This window comes from Rattus norvegicus, chromosome 6 (genome assembly GCF_036323735.1).
Source record: "Rattus norvegicus strain BN/NHsdMcwi chromosome 6, GRCr8, whole genome shotgun sequence".
Lineage (NCBI taxonomy): Eukaryota > Metazoa > Chordata > Mammalia > Rodentia > Muridae > Rattus > Rattus norvegicus.
Window position 1 is genome coordinate 94,537,040 of NC_086024.1, and position 21,805 is coordinate 94,558,844.

General features: G+C 44.7%; 1 protein-coding gene across 12 annotated transcripts in view; it reads right to left on the minus strand.

Annotated features, from left to right (window-relative positions):
• Positions 1–21,805, minus strand: part of Trim9 (tripartite motif-containing 9) — a 99,809-nt gene that overhangs the window by 44,251 nt on the left and 33,753 nt on the right. For all 12 annotated transcript variants that reach the window (XM_039111706.2, XM_039111705.2, XM_017593999.3 and 9 more), the window contains 2 exon segments: positions 2,903–2,998; positions 886–1,008 (listed from right to left, as the gene is read on the minus strand). In XM_039111706.2, the coding sequence (XP_038967634.1) occupies positions 886–1,008; positions 2,903–2,998 (219 nt within the window).

A 21,805-nucleotide genomic window follows, 5' to 3' on the forward strand; every position in this document is an offset into this window, starting at 1 on the left:
TTCTCTTGTTCTTGAAGATCTAGTGTTAGGTAACTGACCTGCTGGGTAATATTTGTCACTGAGCCATTGACCCACCACTTCCCTTGAAGTGGCCCTGTGTCCCCTGATGCCAGTCCAATAGACAGCCTTGAAGGTACTTGCTTCTGCTTTAACCCCAGGTCACAACTGCTTACGCTTCCCCTCACCAGGCCTGATGATTGTTGGCCATGTGTGTGGTCCTTAGCTGAGCTCCAACCACTGGACCCCCTTCTGCTCCTACTTTCCACCTTGTTGCTAGTGAGTGACAGGCAGGTTACCACGTCTTCAAGACCAGTTCTGTCAATGGCACCCCAGATTTATAATGCATTAATTTTACTTCGTAGTGGTCAAAGTCTATATCGAAAAGTCTACAAACATTTTATTTTTTAAGAAAACATATATTCTATTTATCTACATAGGAACACATTTTATTTTTTGCTTATGTGTGACCACCCTTATATAAGCTTTCAATCCTGTTCTTAGGACTTACTATCCCCTTTCTTACCAAAACAAACAAGAAAAAAAACTAGTTTATGGTATATTTCCCTTGGAAGCCTTACTTAACATTTGCTCCTCCTGGGAGAGTAGAACGAATGCCGATCTTTTTATCTTGTTATTTCCATACCCAGGTCCAGAGAAGTCACTTAGCAAGTTCTGGTTAGAAAACTGAAGGCATAAATGGAGAATGCAGGGATGTGTCTGTTCCTGTCTGATCAGGCCATGTGGGTGAGGAATGAGATCCTCCTGTGACTGGCCTCCATTGCCCCCCGGGGTGGGTGTTGGCTGGTTGCCTCCTGCTGTCCCCAGTGGGCCACTGTTGCCCCCGGTTGGCTGGTTGTCTACCACTGACCCTAATGAGCCACTCACCTTCAGCTTGTGCTCATGTTCCTTGTTGACCCGGGCCAGCAGCTGAGCCTTCCTTCGGTTTAGGGCATCAATGAGAGCATCGCACTGAGCCACCAGGCAGGCTTCAAACTCCACACTGTTTTCCTGAACAAGAGAGCACACTTCTCAGGCACAGGTATGGGAGCTCAGGTAGCCAGGGAAACCAGAGCACCCTAGTTCTCCCCACTGAAGAGATGGGAAGGAACTATGTAGAGTACACTGATCATTTCCAAACTGCTAGTAAACTGTACTCTATAGTGTAAAATTTTGCTTTAAATTTATATGTAAAAAGATAGCTATTTGCTACTTATATTAATTTTAATCTAAAGAAACCACCTCTGTAGTTTGAATTGTAATAAGTACAATAAAGTTTTGGCTTGTAGGGTGGTACAATCGTCCTTCGATGGGTGTCTCTGCTGGGCTCTGCATGCTGAAATAAGGTATCTAGGAGGAAGAGGAGAGTCAAGGCAAGAGAGAGAGAGGAGTACTAAACTTAACAGAAGAGAGAAGAAGGGGTGACAAAGGTCCCCCACGTTAAACAATGATCCAGTGCTGCCATCCAATGATAACAGAAGTATATAATAAGGTCTAAGAATAACAGGCAAAAAAAAGTTGTCCCTTACATGAAGAAAGGCCACAATGAGAAAAAACCTATTTGTAACAACATTTTTTTTTTGCTATTAAAATCAGGAAAGACACAGTGGCTTGCTGAAGCATGAGAGCTACATAGAAAATGGGAGGAGTGTGGCCCCATGGTATTTAAATTAAATGCTGGGCATAACATTTTTACTCGACTTGAACCCATATAGTTCTTTTATAACTAGTAATTTAGATTTATAGACATTTATTAAGGGTAAGATGCTGTGATACTTAATTCTGCCACTTCAAATGCAGGGTCTTTGTCTCAGACAGCATTAGATCGAGCACCAGCTCCAAGGATGCTAATTTTGGCTCTCATGGCAACAGTCTGAATTCTCAGAGAAAAATCCTTGAAGGGGCCTTTCCTCCTTTAAGAGCTTCCTGTGCCCTGTGTAGGGTGTGGATGGGATGGATAGGAGGGATCCTTCCCCTTGAAGACTCTGCTACTGTTGTCTTAGGGAAAGAACACTTTGCTCCAGTAGAGAGGCAAGGAAAGGGGTGTGACAGCCTGGGGCTGCATAGTTTGTGCCAGCAAATGCAAAGAAAGGGCTGATTGATAAACTGTGGGGCTTTGGAAAACAGAGGGAAATGTGCAAAGCTGCTAGGGAAGCCACAGTTTAACATGGCTATGCACATAAAAACAGTAATGGAACCAGTGTGATGCTTTGAGAGGCCGCCCTGCATTAAAAATCCACTTCTGCTTTGACAAGGGTGAGACAGTCACTCAGAAAGCTGTTTCCCTTGAGGGCAGAGTTAAGGTTATTCCTAAGAGGCAAAGCTCAGAACAGGTAAGAAGGTAAACACTGCAGAGGGGTCATTGCTTTGATGTCTCCGGCCTTTTGCAGGTGTCAGGGGAAACTATGCATTCTCAACTGTTGGCTGACCTGCCAGTCATTGTGTCTACATAAATCATTGTAAAGCATAGCTGTCAGGGGACTGAGGCTAGACAGCATCCCACTGTCTGAGAAGAGAAAGAAGACGTGTTATGATGGGCCAGGGAGAAAGAAAAAAACAAGAGAGAAGACAAGAAAGAATTAGTTAATGTCCAGTAAAATAGGGCTTGGGGACCTATGGGGTTTTAGAACCTCAGGAATAATCTGGGTTCACAAAAATAGGCTTGCAGTGTAGTGGTGACTTGGGGCTTCTGAGTGGAAGGCAGGAAGCACCCAAGACAGTCAACACTGGCTTATGGTCAGAGGAGAAACCTCAAGACAGAGCCTGGGTGAGGCTGGCCGCTGTGTGTGTCTGCCTGTGTAGAAGAGACAGGGCAGAAAGCAAGAGGAATTTCCTTGGAACACCTTGGTCAGAGGGTCCCACCCTGCTTTGGTTGCTGTCAGCTGAGCTGGCTTCCCCGCCATACCTGGATTTGTTGCACCATGGTGCGGAGTTGCACCAGGAACTCCTTGGCTTCTTTGGCTCTATCTGACAATCCATTCAGCGCCTGGGAAAGCTGGCTCTGTGGAGAGAAGGAAGGAAAGTTTGAGCTGCTGTCACACAGGGCCACGTGGGGGTTACTTCAAAGTAACCAGCTCCCAATCCCAGGAGCCATTAGCTTGCCCTGAGTCCTCTTGTTTGGGGTTAGGTGTTTGATGTAGCATGTGGGGGTGGGTTCTGTAGCCAGGCAGGCAGTGCTTCCCTGGGCTCGAGCATTCTCTTCTCTGAAGCAGTAACATTCCTGGCCACAGGATACTACCTAGAGTGTGCCCTTACTTCATTAGTTAATTAATCATTTAGTTCATTTGTTAGGCATTAAAAAAAAAAAAAACTAGGGAGCCAACTGAACTGATTCCTATTGGCAGTACTTAGCCCAAAGGTTTGGGGAGTGGAGTGCAGGGCAGAAATAATGGAGATGCTCAAGTGCAGGATGAAGGAAGAAGAGTTGGGATCTGGTGTGATGTTCTGGGGCCACAAAAATGTTAACCACAGAGATAGAGGCCAGGAGGGCATTCCACCCAACCAATGTCCTCTTCCTTCTCAAGTGCACTTACGATCCCATACCAGCCTCCTAACAAGGCCAAGGCCTACTCTCTTCCGAACCACCAAATGGCCTGGCAAAGTGTGCACAGGCGAGCACTGCTTTCCAGTCTCGGCATCTGCTGGGACAGCCAGTGGCCAAACTGATGATCAGGGGGGCCTCAGTGAAGGTCTATGGGGAAAGGAGGGTCTAGGAAATCTGTCATGGTGTAGCTTGTCCTCTTTGTTTTTTTCCGTTGAGGCAGATGGATGTCTTCTGAAGAAGAGGTCAATGCAGTAAGAATGGAGGGGTGAGGACACTGGGTTCTGGGTCGGCATGTAAAGCCTCTCACCTCCGTGCTTCTTGTTGGGAAGAACGAACTGCTATTTCAGTTCTGTTCTGAGGTTTGCATTCTTTGAAGCCATTAGCAATATATTTAATTCAAGATGCCTCTCCTAGCAGGCTGGGCAGACCCCTCTGTCCCTCAGGCAGAGGCAGAGCTTTCTCGTTCCTCCTCCTTCCTGTGCCTTCTTGAAAGTCCAAAAGCCATCCATCTCCTCAGCCAGTGCAATGCCTTACTCGCCTTTCAGTAAAAAGACAAAAACCTCAAAATGGTATCTCATAGTCTTGGGATTTTTCCCCCCTTATATCTGTCTTATTAAAGAGGAAATTGGCCACTTTATTTAAAGCATGCAGGCCAAATGCTGGGTGGAAGCAACATAGGAGGGTAAGAAAGAAAACAGGATTAGAAGGGGTTAAGTTCTGGCCCCGCCCTTTGGAGAAGTCACCTTTGTCTGCATAACTCCAATTGGAGTGTGGGAAGGGAGGATTGAAATAGTACTTTGTGGTGGGCTCTTGTGAATACTGGGCAATGCTTAAGGGAGCATTTATTAGGTCCCATTCATAGATGCTGCCAACTACTGGCTGTCTAAGGATTATACATAGTTTTGCCTCCCGCATCAAATGAAGATTCTACTTATTCTTGAGTGTGGGCATTGCACGAGTTAGCACATTTAAAGGCCAGGACCCTGTAAGGCAGGTACATCCTTAATAAGTGTTGGGTAGTTTTAACCCCTGTTTACTTTCTTCATTTCTGTGCAGGTAAACACCTGATGATGAGGGATTCAAAGCACAGACTCAATAGGAAAATATCTCTGTTCGCCTTTCCTTGGCTGTGTTCTGACCTCCAGAGGGCATGCATGCCAGACCAACCAAAAGAGCACAGTGAGTCCACCATTGCGAAGGGGCCACTTATCACTCTGTCACCGCCGTGTCAGTGGTGCCATGTCATTTGGGGGTAAATTTTCTCCTTAGGAACTGTTCCCAAGATCCAAAGAAGCAGAAGAAAAAAAAGGAGTTCTCCTTGGAAAGCACAGCAATAAAATGAGAGACCAATTTTAAAGGCAAGTTTGGTTTTCACTGTCATCCTTAGAACTCCTGTTTCTTCATCTCCCCCAAGTGAGTGAAAGTTTGCAGGGCTACAAAGATCATTTTCCCATCTCCTTAGTGAATGTACTTAGAAATTTGGGAGACAGAGTCAAATTCATCTGGCTACACACACATTAAACTGCCAGGTTTCTTATATTTCAACCTTAAATTCACCATGTCTGTGAAATGTGTATTATATAAAGTCATAAAGATTTGTTGACTGGCTACTGTTGCAAACTTAGGAGAAGCTATAATGGGGTCTGGGAAGAACTCAGTGGGTGCAAGCATGACCTCAGCATCCACAGAAAAAGCCAGGCTCAGGGGCACAAGTCTACAATCCCAGGACAAGAAAGCCAGAGAGGAGGAATCCGGAGGTTCCTGGCCAGCCAGCCTTGCTGAAGGGATGACGTAGGTTCAGTGAAAGACTCTGCCTCAGAAAATAGGCTGAAATGTGATTGAGAACATCACATCTGGCCTCTACATACATATATGTGTGCACACCCACATGTACAGGTGCACACACCCACACAACACAAATAGGTACAAATACCCTTCCCCCCACAAATCCTTGAAATGTTATTTAGTAGTAGACAAAGAGTTCTGTCTTCATTCAGGATCTTATACACCTGAGCAGTAAATGAGCTGCCAAATAATCATTTTTTTCTCCAGAGTCAGTCTTTTTGTGTCTGTGTTGGAGGCCGAATGCCTTCCGCCTGATTTGTAATTGTTTGATATTTGATAAATAGCTACATTAGAAGATAGAGATCTATAAACCTTCCTCAAGCTTTGTCCACTTGCAGAATCCTGCAGCAGACAGTGAAAAACCCTGGTAGCTATTTATCAGCAGAAAATGCTCTTATAAGGGTTTATATGTGCTGTTTTCATAGGATAACCCCCTGATCACATTTTAATTCTACCTGTGCTAGCACATTTTAATTCTAGCCTGTGCTAGCAGAGGTGTTCTGTATTCAGGACCACATAGCAGTGCTACGAACTCCTGCCTGTGCGCTGAAGGCACAAATCCATGATGTGAGTTTTCCTTTCAGCATCCTTGGCTGGACATAGTCTTGAGAGGGAGAAAGGTATGGTTCTAAAGTGTGGGAGCTGTATTGGATTTGGGCCTGGTTGCTTTGTCACTGTGTGGCACAAGAAGTTTACATTCACAGAATGTTGTCAGCCTGAGCCAGACCCTTCTGGGTCTCCAGCAAGGTTTGACCCCTGCTGAGCCCTGCCCTTGCATGTGGAAGCCTTTTGTCCCCAACTGGGAACAGTCTGGCCAGGTACTTCTCACCTGAGTCAGAATTAGGCTGGCCTTCCTGGTTATTTCCCTAATTTATTCAGGCCACATAGTCCTTTGTTACCGAAGTCTCAGCCAGGGTTCCCCACTGTGCTTGACAGATACCTGCTAAGTGGTGTTCTTTGGATATATAGTTTGGTCAATAAAGAAACCAGAAGCTCTCTTCCTCTTCTGGCTTGACACGAATAACCTGTGTGTGTGTGCTTCTTTCATCCCGCAGGCTTTCGCCCGATTCTCGGTACCGTGCTGGCACCGACACTAAAGGCTATTTATAAGTTTGGTTCCTTGGATATTTGTTTCCTAATCTGAGGTGGCTTCTGAAAGGGAAGGGTAGCGTTACAATGAAGCAGTCACAGAGCCCCTGATGGATTCCTTGGCTCAGGTCATGCGTGGAATAATCAAGGCCTCCCTGGAAAAGGGGACACTGAGTCTGAAACAAAGGAAAAAACCAAAAACAAACCCCAAAAATCCAAAAACCAAGCCTCACCTCTTCCTTTAATCTCTACTTGCCTTTCCCTGGTCCTATGGGATGTTTCTGTGTGAGTATGAAATGTTGGCACATGTGTGCACCCATCAGAGTGGGGTGGGAGGCTCTTGGCTTTGGGGGAAGTTATAGTGACAATTCTGGAATTTTGGTTTCTTTAAAAAACACAGAAATATTATGACTATGGTTTTAATTTTAATCCCAGTTGTGTGATACAGGGCCACTTCAGATTGTCCACAGCAGCTGGCTGTGATTTGCCTTGAGCTCTAACATGGGTGTCATTTTGCCAGCTGCAGATAGTTTCTGCAAGTGTGTGATGTTTGGGGTTCTGGGGGCTTTTCAGGGGGTATATAAATGCTAGGACCCCTGAGGTGGGGTGGGTTGTTGGTTGTTGGTCATGGTTTATTAAGTAGTCATGGGCAAAGAAGAAGCAAGAAGAAGAAGAGGAGGAGGAAGAGTAAGCGGAGAGTAGGAGGAGGAGGAAGAAGAAGAAATTAGATATCAAGATCAAACGCCTCAAGGAACTCGATGCCCCTAATCAGCAGCTAGTAGTCTAACAGTAACATTGTCTCCTTTCTGACCCCTGACTTTACTCAGGGATCTCTTTCCTTTCCTCTCTATCTCTTTTTCTCTCTAATCTAGTGTTAGGTTGTTGAAAGGGTGGAAGAAATAAGAACGCACAAAGTAGCAAACACTAGCTACAGAAGCTACTGTCATAGAGGTCTTGTTGCTAGGGAACAGTAAACAAATCTCATCATGTGAATCTGATTCTGAGCCATGTGTAGATCCAGGGATTATATATTATATACAAACTCCTCCCATTGTCTTAACTACATTTCCCATTGCTGTGATTAAAAAAACAAACGAAAACCCTGACACCAGTGACCTCTTTAAGGAGAAAGTTTATTTTGGCTCTTAGTTTGAAGGTACAATCCATTGGAGGTCAAGGTGGCATGAGTTCAAAGCAGATGTCACACTGCCTCACATTAGCAATGAAGAGAGCAGTGAGTACCTCTATTCAGCTAGCTTTCTCTTTAATTAATAAAATTGTTCTCTCTCTCTCTCTCTCTCTCTCTCTCTCTCTCTCTCTGTATGTGTGCATGTGTGTGCGTGCACATACAGGCACATGTGCCACAGTGGCACACATGAAGCTTAGAGAACCACTTTGTGGAGTCTGTTCTCTCACTCCCCTTTCTGTGGATTCTGGGGATTGAACTCTGGATGCCAGGCTTACAGAGACACACACACATACACACTCGCACACACACAAGCATATACATGAAAACACACATATACATACAAGCACCCATACACACAAAACACAAACACACACACACACACACACACACACACACACACACACACACACACACACACAGAGGCTTGGGTGATGAAGCACAGTTATCCAGTCCTAGGGAGGCAGAGTCAGTAGACTCTAGAGTTTGAAGCCAGACTGGGCCACACAGCAAGTTTACAGCCAACCTGAATTACAAAGGGAGAGCCTGTTTCCCCAAACCATGAGCTGGGTACATAGCTCAGGAATGGAGTGCTTGCTAACACACACAAGCCTTGGGTGTGATATAAGCATTGAAAAAAGATCATAAATATAAATAAAATAAAAGTAAAAAACCAAAAGGTCTATTTCTTTGGATAGTCTAATAACCAGGCACACAGGTAACAGCTTCTCTATTCTCAGCAAAGGCAAGAAATATAAATAAGTAAAATACCCACATTACAGCAAGACACAGCTAGTTTTGGTCAAACTTTGAACCTTAGATTTAGTCTGAGAAGTCACAACCAAACAAATTTTAGAAAATTCTATGCCCTGGTCAATGGGTTCTCAAAGTAGAGACTTATTTCTTCCTGATGGGCCTTTCCCCCCCTAAAGTAAGGTAAAAGGAGCCAATTCTGGCCTCAGGACACAATAAAAACAAACTGCCACCTTTGCCCAGAATTTACAGTTTCTTAGGTGACTTCGATTGGCTGGTCCCCTTGGCTCCTTGCTTGGTGTGCTTGGGGCAGTGAGACTTCCACAGGGTCTTCTGTGACTGAAGGCTATTAGGTGTCAGGGTGCCGGCTGTGATGAGAGCATCACTCTGCACAGGACTGGGCAGAGGACACATGAGTCTGTGGATAGTCTAACTGGGAAATGTGTGATGCGAGGCAGGTGCCACGTATGCACAGCTTGGGCTTAGAAATGTCTTCCTTGGGCTAAGTGATGAACAAACACTGGATTTTATTGGTTTAGAGAGGAAGTCACCACACATGCTGCCTTTTCCTGTGGAGAGCTGTCCCCAGCAGACTTTGAGTCTTCTTCTTCGGGTTCCCTGGGCTGCCCCTGCTATGTTCTTGTCACACCACACAGACTGTTCCTGAAGCTCAGACAGGACAGCAGTCTGCTGTCGGATACTGCTGGGGACAGTTTTGAGATGAGCAAACAGGCTTAGGGTCATGATTCTTCAGCTCTCAGAAATGAAAAATTTCAGTTACACAATGACTCATTGACCAATTAAAAGCCTGTAATTAGAAATCAGTATAATCCAGTCAATCCGTCATGGAAATATACTTTTTACATAGGAAGGTCTTCATTGCTTCCTTCCAGACTCAGGGTTAACTGTTAAAACAGGGAAGCCCACCCATCAACCACTCAAGTTTTCAGGGGGTGGAGGAAGATGGGGAGGGCCAGCTAGTGAGGACAAGGTTTTATTTAAGAGATAACCTTCTTATTTACAAAAGCAGAATTCATTTCTGGAAAACTAAGTAATGATTTTGGAAGGACGACCTAAAACACCTAGGGTAACTTTCATACATCTATATGCAGATCCACATGTCCCTTTAGGTATTTATAGTGAACATTGTCAAAACTGGGGTCATGCCAGGTATCAATCTGCCTTCTTCATTTAGTGTAGCACAAATATCTTTCTACTTCTCAATAGCTACAAACACTTAGACAATATTCACTATATGCCAGCTACTGTTTGTAATATTTTAAACATATTGTCTCATTTGGCTTTTGAGACGATTTTTGTAGCTGACAGAATCTAACAGGAAGGGTGAGTTCTGAAGTCACACTGTTAAGAGGCAAAGCAGGGTTTCCAAGCCAGGCAGTCTGGGCCCAGGGTCCATGCTATTCACTTCAGGGCTTCAGTGTAATTCACTCTGTACATCACTGCAATCTACATAATTAATCTCCCATTTCATAATTAGACTGCTTTCACATTATTGCAAAGAGCTGAAATGAAATTCATGTTGTGAGTATTTGAATGTATTGTAAATTATTCCTACTTCTAGAGTCAAATATGCTTGATAAACAAGCACTCAGATTTAGAGATTTTTGGAAATCAAGTTCCCGAAATTGCCCTTTGGGGATTATCATTTATATTCCCATAGAAGATGGTAAAAGGAATCTCTTCAAATAATATCAATGGCACATTTGTATTTGCAGTCAACCTTGGAGCTGGAGAGATGTTCCAGATTAAGAGACTGCCCTTGAGAATGACCTTGTTCAGTTCCTAGCACCCACGTGGCTCACAATTACCTGTGACTCCAGTTCCAGGGGATCTAACATTCTCTTCTGACTTTTGAAGGCGCCTGGCTCACACACATATATACTCAGCCCAACACAAACATACATAAAATAAATCATATAAAACATTAACATATAGAATCTCAGTTTTCAAATGTACACTTAGACATTGCCAGCGTGATATTTAATATTTAGTTGGAGGAGAGATAAGCTTTGCCCCAGGCTTCCTAATGATCTTTTCCCAGCTAAGGGAAAATTCTCACTGGTGGTATTTGCAAAGCATTTGGAAGAAGGCCTGGCACACAGAGAGCTGCCTAAAGCATTTGCTTAACAAGCTCCTTCCCTCCCCCTGATAGTACTCTTAAGGCCGGCTTTGTGAGCTGGCAGTGGTAGCACACAGGCCTTTAATCTCAGTTTTCAAATGTACTCTTGAACATTGCCAGTGACATATTTAATATTTAGTTGGGGGAGAGAAAACTTTGCCTTGGGCTTCCTAATGATCTCAAACACTCATCCTGAATTTGGAGCCACATAGAACATCCTGTACTGGAAAGTTAAAACTGACAGAAACTAAACGTGGTTGTTTCTTCCCTGGTTGGCTGTCACCTTGGGCAGACTCAGTTTTCGTATTTACACCAACAAAAGTCTCAGTGGACAGACCAAAGCCACCAGGTTCCTGTTTGTCCCCTAGTGCTCCTTGGCCCAACAAGGACACCCTTCTAGTTCGCCACTCTATTTAAAGCTCCCCTCTTTTCCTCTGGTTTCGAGCCTTTGGGAATGTGTTATGGAGAGGCATCCTGATTCTTAGGTAACTTCACCCAACAACCTAAGGGATGCTCCAATTTCTGGGTGCACTTCCTCACACTGAACTGCCAGTTTTCCTTCTGTTGCTGGGACCCAGAAATATCCAAAGCCTAGTCACATGGCAAATGCTATTTCTGCAGAGGCCAAGTCTCTTCCGCAAACACATGATTTTACTTACGCCTAATTGGAAACCTGGTTGTGATCCTTAATCTTGACTGTTGACTTGATGAGATTTAGGATCGCTATGGATACAAATCTCCCGGTATGCCTAAGGGAGATTATCTAGATGAAATTGAGGTAGGAAGACCTACCCTAAATAGGGGTGGTACCATAATAGGATGAGATCCCTGGTTGAAAAGGGGTGGGGGAGAATGCCAGCATCCATCTTTCTTTGTTTCCTGACTGGACACAATGTGACCACCATCTCCTGCTCTAGCCTCCATGTGTCCCCTTCACCAGGGCAGTATCCCCTGGATCTTTAAGTCACAGCAAATCTTTCCTCCCTCAGGTTGTGTTTGTCAGCTGTTTTATCACACGGATGAGCAAAGTAACTCCAGCACGGTGATTCTTCAGGGGAGCAGGAGATCCCAGAGTGGGGAAGGCCATAGCACAGACCGTTCTGCACACACCTTCGCCCATCCTGAGAAGTACTCTACTCTTCAGAGTGGGACAAACACGATAAGGCCTGTGACACACAGGAGTCCCTCCTGGCCATGTCACGATGCCACTAGTTTGTAAAGAGAGCACTTGAGCATTTGTGGTTCATTCTTGTATTTGACTATGAGTTTGAGACATTTGTTTCTTTCATATCAATGGCAAAACATACAAAGGTCTCTGATAACCCTAACTAACATTGCATAATTTTAAAAGCTCAAATACAACTAAAGGCATCCTCAGTACAACTCTCCCTCTTAACACTGTTTCACAAACAAACTAAAACACAATCTTACTCTAATGGCTGACGAAGTTTGGGGTATCTTAGCTAGTGTCTACATTCGATGTAGCTTTTGCCTTGGCAGGACTGATAGCTTTGCAAGGATCCAGTTTTACAGGCCGATTTCTGTCTGTAATAACACAAATAGGGATGATCAATATTACCCACGAAAGTGGACTTAGCTGCGTCTGACTTTTTTCATCCTCTGCTCAATATCTTTATCAACCTGTTTCCATGCAAGTGAACTGCAGCTCCATCCTAGTGAAAAATAGGAATGGTTTCCATGACAACAGCTTTTCCTCAGTGAGGTAGAATCTAAGGTTTATTTCCCACAGAAATACATCTTGCCACGGGACCTGGCTGATCTTGTAAGCAGCTAAATAACTGTGTGGTGACTTCCTACAAAGAGCCTGCAACAGGGTGCACACACAGGGGCAGGAAGCACGAGGTGATGTTATGCTGGACCTACGGCTGATGTCACACAGAGAAAGAGGCCTGATGTGTTGGCTAAGCAGGACTCAAGCTTCTTCCTTCCAGGACCTGGATGAGAACCTGGCCCTCTCCAGAACAGCAGGGATGGTTCAATCTAAAATAGAGAGAAGGGGTTTGATCTAAGGACATGTTACCTATAACCTACCTTTCCTCCTCTTTCCTTGAAAAGAAGAGGTTTCCAGAGCTATTCTGAATGTGGCCAGGAGACAAGAATTTCTATCTGCTGCTCGATTAAAGTTATGTTACTACTGTGCATTTACCTCCATTTCTCCTCCTTAGCAACCCTGTTATTTTATTATATTACTTTAAAAATGCATCAAAACATCTCAATTTTTTAATTGAATTAAAAGTCAAACATGATATGTGTTTTAAATAATATTTTATAGATGCACTTGCCAATTACACTCATATAAATGAATAAATTTCACAGAAATTTGTTCACATTAAATTTTTATCCAAACCAAAGATTTCCCTTTTAAATCTTTCATTTCTGATTGTCAAATGAGACCGTAGTTCAAAGGACTTCCATGTGCAGGAATATATATTAAAAAGCTCTCAATCTAGTAGACTATAATTCACCAAATGAATTCCATGTGGCCTCAAATCCCTGAGGACACTGAAGTTAGGGGTCTCTTCTGAAGGGTGGCCTTCCCTGCTGAAGCAGCAGGCTTGACAAAGACAGGTGATGCTGTCAGCACAGATTTGAGAAGGGGATGCGTGCACAGCTTCCACTGAGACGACTCCTCACATCTCTGCAGAGGGCAGGGAGGCTATATCGGCCCCCAGCATGCTGGCACATATACTAGAAGAATGGTTTTAAAAGTCACTGTGCAGTTCCCTCGATACCTAAGCCCGTGCTGTCCCTACCCAGCAGAAGATGGTGGCTGCCACTAGTGATAAGTCCCAGCCTCCCACGTGGTACCTTGCCCTGGTTCTCTTAGCCCATCCCTTGGGGCCATCCCTACTCCTACATCAAAAACCCATTATCCTTTCACAGAAATTTGTTCACATTAAATTTTTATCCAAACCAAAGATTTTCCTTTTAAATCTTTCATTTCTGATTGTCAAGTGAGACTGTAGTTCAAAGGACTTCCATGTGCAGGAACGATGTTGGTGAGGAAGGGAGGGTGTCTTGAAGTCACTTTAATGTCACTATGGGCTAAAAGGCAAACCTGAGTTGGTCTTGTAGGATGAAGTCTTTTTTTTCTCCTTTGGGCATCTTCCTCTTTGGGGTGGGAATATTCCTCTGAGGCCATTGGCAGCCTGGTCCAACTGGAAATGGTAGAGGAACTGATGTCTCCATGCTGTGCACCTTCCCCAGGACGCTGAGCATGGTCTGCTTTGTTGCTGCGGGCTACTCCTCATACTCAGACCTGGTCCCAGCATTTTCTGCATGAACCATGAACATGGGGCTAGCCTTCTCACTTCCTGCCTTTAACCTTGGCTTCTCTCCATTCCAGGTGTGTGTGTGTGTGTGTGTGTGTGTGTGTGTGTGTGTGTGTGAGAGAGAGAGAGAGAGAGTATGTGTGTGTATGTGTGTGTGTATGGTATGTGTGTGTGAGTGAGTGTGTGTGTATGCATGCACATGTGTGTGCACGAGAATGTATGCATGTGCTCACATACCCTGCAACCCACCATCCCAGGCTTAAAACATTAAAGGTCTAGTGTACATCATTCATCAGTAGAACAATTGCCTAGATATTCTAGGCCCTGGTTTTAATCTCTTGAACTGCAAAACTAAACATAACGGGACATTGTCTAAGCCTGTGGTTAGCGCTGTACACCACACCGTGCTTAAACAAGGCCCTGATACATATATTGCACCTGCTGTCATGCTAGAATGCTAGCTTTCTGTCTAGAAGGCTAGGTAGTGTTAACACAAAACCAACAACAACAGCAACAAAGAAACCCAAACCAGCAACAAGAGAAACAAAACCACAGCTTCCATCTAAAAGACAAGAGATAACTTATTCTGCAGCCATTTTGAGTGACTACGGTTCAGAGACACAGACCTACGTGATCCCAAACTCCACGTTAGTGCAAGTAGTTTCATGAAGTTGTATAGTTTTGTAGAACAAAGAAAGTGGTAAATCAAGGCAAGTTTAAAATACATTGCTGAGTACGTAAGAGAGGACTGCAGGAGGTTGGAAGGTCTTCCGTAGGCCTAAGAGTCAGTCTGATGACAGCTTTGGGGTTGGTGGAAGCCAGTGGGTCTGTTGAGGTAGAAGATTACAGAGGCTTTTATCTACTGGATGTCAGTTCTGACACAGAGGTGGACAATGAATGGCTATTGGGAAGGTGCTGCACAAGCCCAGAATAAGTTGGATGTTGGACCTGTGACGTCTGAAAGTCTCTGTGTAACACCTCATTTGTAATCTATCTGTCTCTACAGACACAGCGCTGCTTTCTCATTCGCCCTCCCTGGGGTCTGATGGGGAAGAGTCAGAGGAGAAAGGAGACGGGTGACACAGAAGCTTCAAAGGAAACTTGCTGGGGGGAAAATTACTGTATCAGGTGCATGGGAGTGCCTGTGTGCACAGGCATGCGTGTGTGCACACGTGTGCGTGTGTTTAGTTCCTCAGAAAAGACCACAGTGTCTGCAAGTCATTTGTACCGTATCACCGAAGAGCAAGAAGTGAAATGGTTTAGGCCGTCCTCCGGCTCTAGCTGGTGCTTGTGTTTTCAGCTTTCTCTTACTCCTCCCCACCGCACCCAATTTCCTGCTTGCCCACTCAGCCACTCTGTGGCCTGCAAGCTTGCAAGATAACATGTGGGGACATTATAGGGACTGCCATCAGTTCCGCCCACAGTGGCATAAAGGAAAAACTTGTAAGTCCATCTACCTGCACCCCTCCTTCCCTCCCTCCACCTTTTCATCCACTCATTCATATCTTTGAGTGGTTGCAATTTTTAACTGAACCCCACCCGACACAGAAGGACAAAACAGTGTGGAATGCCGCAGTAGATGGCCCCACACCCAGGAGTATGTGGGTGCACAAATCAGACGTGATGGGTTATTTAAAAAAAATAAAAGAAGACATGATGTGGGTGGGAGGTAGAAAGGTGGAGGTGGATCTGAAAAGAGTTAAGGGAAGAGTCGTGGGGTAAATATGATCAAAATACAACAGATGAGATTCTGAAGGAATTAATAAAAATATGTGTATTAAAGGGGCGTGGAAGCCATCTAATTCTAGAATAAGCAAATTAAGTCTCCTTTGAAGACAAAGAGCACCATGTACATAAATAATCAAAGCACAAACCCCACCAAGATGCCACTTCACACCCAGTAGGAAGAAGACAATAAGGGAGGCAGGCAGGAAGAAGTGTCTGTCATAAGGTGCAGTTAGAATGCTTGATCCTTGCTGGTGAGTGTGTAAATGCCAGAGCCCTACAGAAAAGGGAGTGGCATTACTCAGGGAGCTAGAGCTAACAATGACTTAGCAAACCATTCCTAAGATTCCTGAGGGAAGTAAAAACACACATCCGAATAGGAGTTACTAAGGCAATCCGAATGACCAGCAAGTGATGAATGACTGTAGAGTGGAATGCTCTACAATCAAGAGGAAGGAGGTGTCCACACACACAACGCCACAGCTGACCCGTAGGAGCATGCACGATGGAGAAGGTCACACGTCCTCCAGTATGAAGCAAATCCATGTCCAGGATAAGAAAAGGAAATGAGTCGTCAGTGGTCGGAGAGAGGGGGAAGCAGAGACTGTGGCTCAGCACTAGTTTTCTCTTCAGGGTGACTGAATAGCTCCTCATTAGATGGCCGTACTGTTCGTCCAACGCAGTGACTACTCTAAAACCTACTAAGAGAGTGACCCTCTTTTGGTAAGTAAGTCATATCTCTCTGTAAAGCCACTACACAAAATTTGATGTCTCGTTGGTAAATGTACCAAGCTCAGATACAGAAAACCTAAACGAGATTAGACACGTGGGAGGCTCCACTTTCCACACGAACTAGTGAAGTCACGAAGCCTTGAAGTCATTACTGCAAATAGAAGTTCTGCTCTCTTAAATGAAAACTGCAGTTCCTGGAAACCATTGGGGGTTCACATGAAATAAACACCACCAAGCCAACTACCATGCGATCACACAGAGTTAATGAATCTAACACATGTCCTTGTGGAAGAAAGAAAGAGGATTTAGCTAGGTGAGCGCTTTTTGTCAATGGGTTACAACCTTTAAGAAGGCAGAGGGGATTGAGTGTGTGTGTGTGTGTGTGTGTGTGTGTGTGTGTGTGTGTGTGTGTGTGCAGGCCAGAGGAGGACTAGGGTGTCTTCCTCTCTTCTCAACCTTATTACTTTAAGACAGAATCTTTTACTGAACTCAGATCTCACTGGGTTAGGCTAGGCAGCTGCTCAAAGGATCCATCTCTGCCACATAATGCTGGGGTTATAGGCACACACCGCCATGCCTGGCTTTTAACATGAAACTAGGGATTTGAACCCAGGTTTCACAAGAAGTGCTCTTACCTATTGAGCCAAAGGTAAGTTTCAAAATAACGAGAGATACGTAAAGCACAGCATTGTGATGGAATTTTACAAATGGAAGCATTTAGTGGCTGCCAGGGCCAGGGGTAGGGTGGGGGTAGGTGGGACAGGTTGGATATGGGGTAGAAAAGGGGGCAATAGAAAGAATACTTGTGAATTAGGACTATTTATTATCTTGATGGTTATAGCTGCACAAACTCACACAGGTGATAACACGGTGTCCAACAACATAGACACAGAAGGGTGCATGTAAAATTGGGAAATCTGAATAAAATTAGTAGAATTTACCAACACCTATATTTAGTGGTACTGTGAGACTCTGCTATTGTTTTGCAAAATGTTACCAATGGGGAAAACTAAGACTCTCTGCATATTATTTCTTACAACTGCATATGAATTCAAAATGAATAAAAGGTATCTGATGATCAGAGTTTGGTCTCCAGGATTCACATGGTGGAAAGAGAGAGTCAGCTTTGAGCGCGCGCATGTGCATGCACAGACACACACGCACACACGCACACACACACACACACACACACACACACACACACACACACACACACACGACACATAACCTGCAAGACCTGGGAGGCTTTTAATAACAATTACATTTAGGGTCAAGGAAGAAGTGTACAGATGTAGGTGCCCAGAGTAGAACCCCAGCTCTCTGATGTAATGTGAGGAACTCTGGCCATGGGAAACGGTGGTTTCTTCCTTAGCAAGCTGGACCAATGAGAACACCTACAGTGTGGAATCCTGAGAATGGACTAGCTCAGCATCCATGCAATGTTTGTGACAGCACTTGAGAGCACACTGAGTGCCCAGCACAGCGTTGGGTTTCACACTGTGAAACCTGAAGACAGTAACACTACAGTAGGGTAAGTGTGGAAAAGAGAGATTGGCCCGAAAGGCATGGAACACAATAGGTGGTCTTAGACATAGATGGCGTCATTGCTCAAGCCCTGGCTGGTACCGCCTGTGGGCCAGCATTTAACCTGAAGGTGCTAGTGGACTTGAGGCTCTGGGCTACTTAGCCTCTTCCCAGAGTTCCCTGTCTCCTTTCACTGATACTGTTCTGGCTTGCCCCAGGTAAGAATTGGTCATGACCCCAACAGCGCCTGTCTCTGTTGTCATTTGTGTCTGTCCATTCTGTCTCTCACCAGAGCTCCTGGGGGATGATGGAAGGTGTGCTGAGCAGTGGCTGAGATGGAGGAATGGACGTGGATCACAGCTTAGAAAACCATTCTGTGGGTGTGGGAAGTCGCCGTCCCAACAAGGGCACCACAGAAATCTACCCGGAACACCCAACACCAGCAAGGTCGAGAGGTCTGGCCTTGAAGTGCAAAGAGAAACAGGGTGGGGTCCAACTCAAGGGTTATGAGGCCTCACTTGGGAAAGGCATACATAGAGCCATCTGTATCTGGTAAGAAAACACCACAAAGGGGTGCATACCAACACGTAGGGAAACTGGACCACTTAGAGTTTTATATTGTTTTAGCAAGGAAAAATATACAAATAAAGACGAAACTCTCAATTGGGAGGTATATAGCTTTCAGTATAATTTTCTATATCATTCACAATGGAAGAGCAATTTATTTTGAACATATACATACACATATACATGTGATATATATGTAGTGATGAGAATTGACATCACACACACACACACTCCACATACACATATATGGTGAGAACTCCTGCAAAGAAGCTGAGTCCTCAAGGTCAATGAATTAGAACTCCAGTGACTGTCGACAGTTTGGAATGGTGCAGTTCCTCAGACAAATCACCATTTTCCTGGGCTACCTTCAACTCCCCTAAGAAGCCATTCCTTGCCCATCTCTGAGTCAGACATAACATCCTGATAAAAAAGATAAATTCTCTTGGAATGTATTAACTTAGAAAACCCTACTCTACTCCAATCAAAGAGTAAAGGATGCTCTCAGGCCCATCTGGGCCTGCCTGTCTGTTCCCTGACTCTCTATGTTTCCACCAGTGAAGTTTTAAAAGGCCTTGACCTGTTCTGGATCTATTTACACAAAAGCTCCAGGAAACAGAGATTGGAGGTAACCCAAACCTGAGTTCCTGGGTCATCGTCACTGGTATTTGGGTCCAGAATAAACTACCTTTTATTCTCTTTGAGGTGATAGTTGTGTTTTCACATTAAATTTATTCCACCTGAAGAATCCACTTTACAGACCTTGTATCTGTATGTTATACACTCCCACCCAGACACCTCAGGCATTATTTCCCCTCATTGACATCTTGCTCCAAATTGCCATTTCCTGAATTTCACTCACCCTTGTTAAAGTTGGGAAAGGCAGGTCCAGCTGTACCAAGCTACACTCACCAACTATCCTACAAAACATGGGCTTTGGGGTTGAATGATTTTCTAGAAGCATAGGGAGAAACCATTGTGTTTTGGAACTATCTCTGCCTTTTGAATTCATGTCCATGAAGTTCAGGCCACAGTGAGTGCAAAGACCAGCCCTGGGGATTCTCACCTCCCAGATCTCACAGACAGAAGCACCCACCGTGACAGTCCAGGAAGACGGCCATCAGTCATTTTCCCAGTACAGTACAGGATGCTGGGGGAGAGATTTTCACACTTTCTTCCTGAAGTGGGGCAGTTAGAGAACCTCACATGTGTCTGTCTGCCTGTTCTTTTATCAGATCCCCGTGTATGTTTGGCATGAAAGTCATCGTCTCATTACTGTGAAACCCAACACAACCCAGCTGTGGTCTTGAGAAGCCATGTTCCAGGAGGTAAGGCAGGTAAACAGACACAAACGAACATTATGGTGGTGTGCTACTGTAAGCATCAGTGATCAAGAGTGGTCGTGCACTGTGTGTCCCCAAGGTGCTGTGGGGACAACGCAAGGAAGCAAGCAGCAGGCTCTAGTTTGGGGACAGGGCTCCAGAAAGGCCCCAGAAAGAGCCAAGGCTCAAGAGATGGGGAATTCTCAGAGAAGGAAACTCAGCAGGAAGAAGAAGGTGAAGTGGCCTAGTCAGGTAGGGCCCGTGGACAAGGCCATGGGGGAAAGATGGTGCAGGGGTGTTTGGGCACCTTGTCACCTGCACAATCGCCATTATTAACTTGTTATTAAATGTCCCAGCTAGCAACCACACACAGCGTTCTTGGTTTGTATGGTTCTAGCTCAGAGAAGGTCAGGGTTTTTTCTCACTAGCACAGTTGGCCTGTGTCCAGGGCTCCTCAAGGCCAGCCTTACAGTCCATTTGTGTCTACTTACTTTGAATGTTGAGTCCTTTGATGTGGTCATGTTAGCACATCACTTTTCAGGTAATTTCTGAGTTTGGCCTGAGTGGTTGAGGAATTCGAAAGCAAATGACTGGATCCAGAAGCTATAAATTAATACTCATCCCACCCCAGCATGGCATTTCCAAGAACATAGCCTGCATAAACACTGTGATAGACTTTTCATGCTCATTTATTCAGACTGAGATCACATCGAGGCTCACAGTGACCTGCGGCACAGGGAGGGTGCGTAAGTGTTGGGCACGTGGCTAAGTGTCGTCCTGCTTTCCTGGTCCACCCCTGTGTTTAGTCCAGTGCTACTACAATGCTTGGGGCAACTTGGAAATGCGCCTAGGAAGATTTATCTCCATTGCTTTTCTGTTATTAAAATCAAATATGATATAATATTAGCACAGATATTCCACTTACTATTTATAATAAAAAGGGAGTCTGTCTGGAAGAGATTATGGGGGTGAAATTCTTCATCAGGAGCCTGGGGTATGACCTGAGTTAACAGAGTCACAAAGATCTGACTACAGGAAACCTGCCCAATGGAAGACTATATTTTCTAAAGATTCTCACATCCGTGTATTAATCTTTTTCTAGATGTTCTTGCAGAAATGTGACCCACCATCAGGAGGGGATCTGTGTTCCTACTCCTTGAATCTGTTCCAACTCAACAGACATGACTGAAATGATCTTACATGTCTTCTAAGCTTGCTTACAAATCTCTCTTCTGGAAGCTTCACATCAGGGTGCACCAGAAACTTCAGTCCTGATACGAGGGATGGAGAAGCTAGCCATGCCTTGCAGGCGAGGCAACCGGACAGGCCATGTTGCAGCCCAGTGAAGCCTTATTAATCTGAGGAAGGGACCTTGCACTGCAGCCCTTTCAGGATTGGCTTTTGCTACACAGGCTTGTTTCTGTTCACTTAAGCTCTTTCTTACAATAAAACTCCTTTCTAAAAACTTGCCTTTCTGTTCATAAAATTCATTCTTCAAGTTTTCAAGATGATGGATCTGGAAGCCATTGGTCGGGGTGGCTTTGGTGGCTGTGGACTGCTGGAACCTTAACTCATCCCAGGATGCTCTCCAAAGACAAGAAAGCCTCCGCAGTACCCAGGGGGCCCTGCTCTCTCCCCTGATATCAGGGGACCTGTGTCGCTCTTAGTCAAAGCTATGGTATTGAAGATAAGTTGTGTAGAGGAATTTGGGCTGAGCTCAGCATGAGCTAGCAGGTCTTGCCTGGACTGCCTGCACTGCACACTGAAGGTGGGGGAAGTTTCATACAAAGCTCCCTAGAAGACATGCGTTTATGTAACTCACTATCGTGGGTGTAATTAGCGGAGGAGAATAATACAAATAGCTCAATTTTCCTAAATCACCATTGTTAATGGGATATAAATACAGGCTTACTAAAGGAAAGGATGGAATAGACAAATGTCACATCCAGGTCTTCGACATAATAGCTAGAAGGATCCAGCTACCAAACTCCATTAAAACTCTGACCTAGCGTGGTGTTAATTCTCTCAACATGTATTTTTTCTTTTCAAAATCAGTGGCATGGCTTTAAAGAGAGAGATGTTTACCTATAA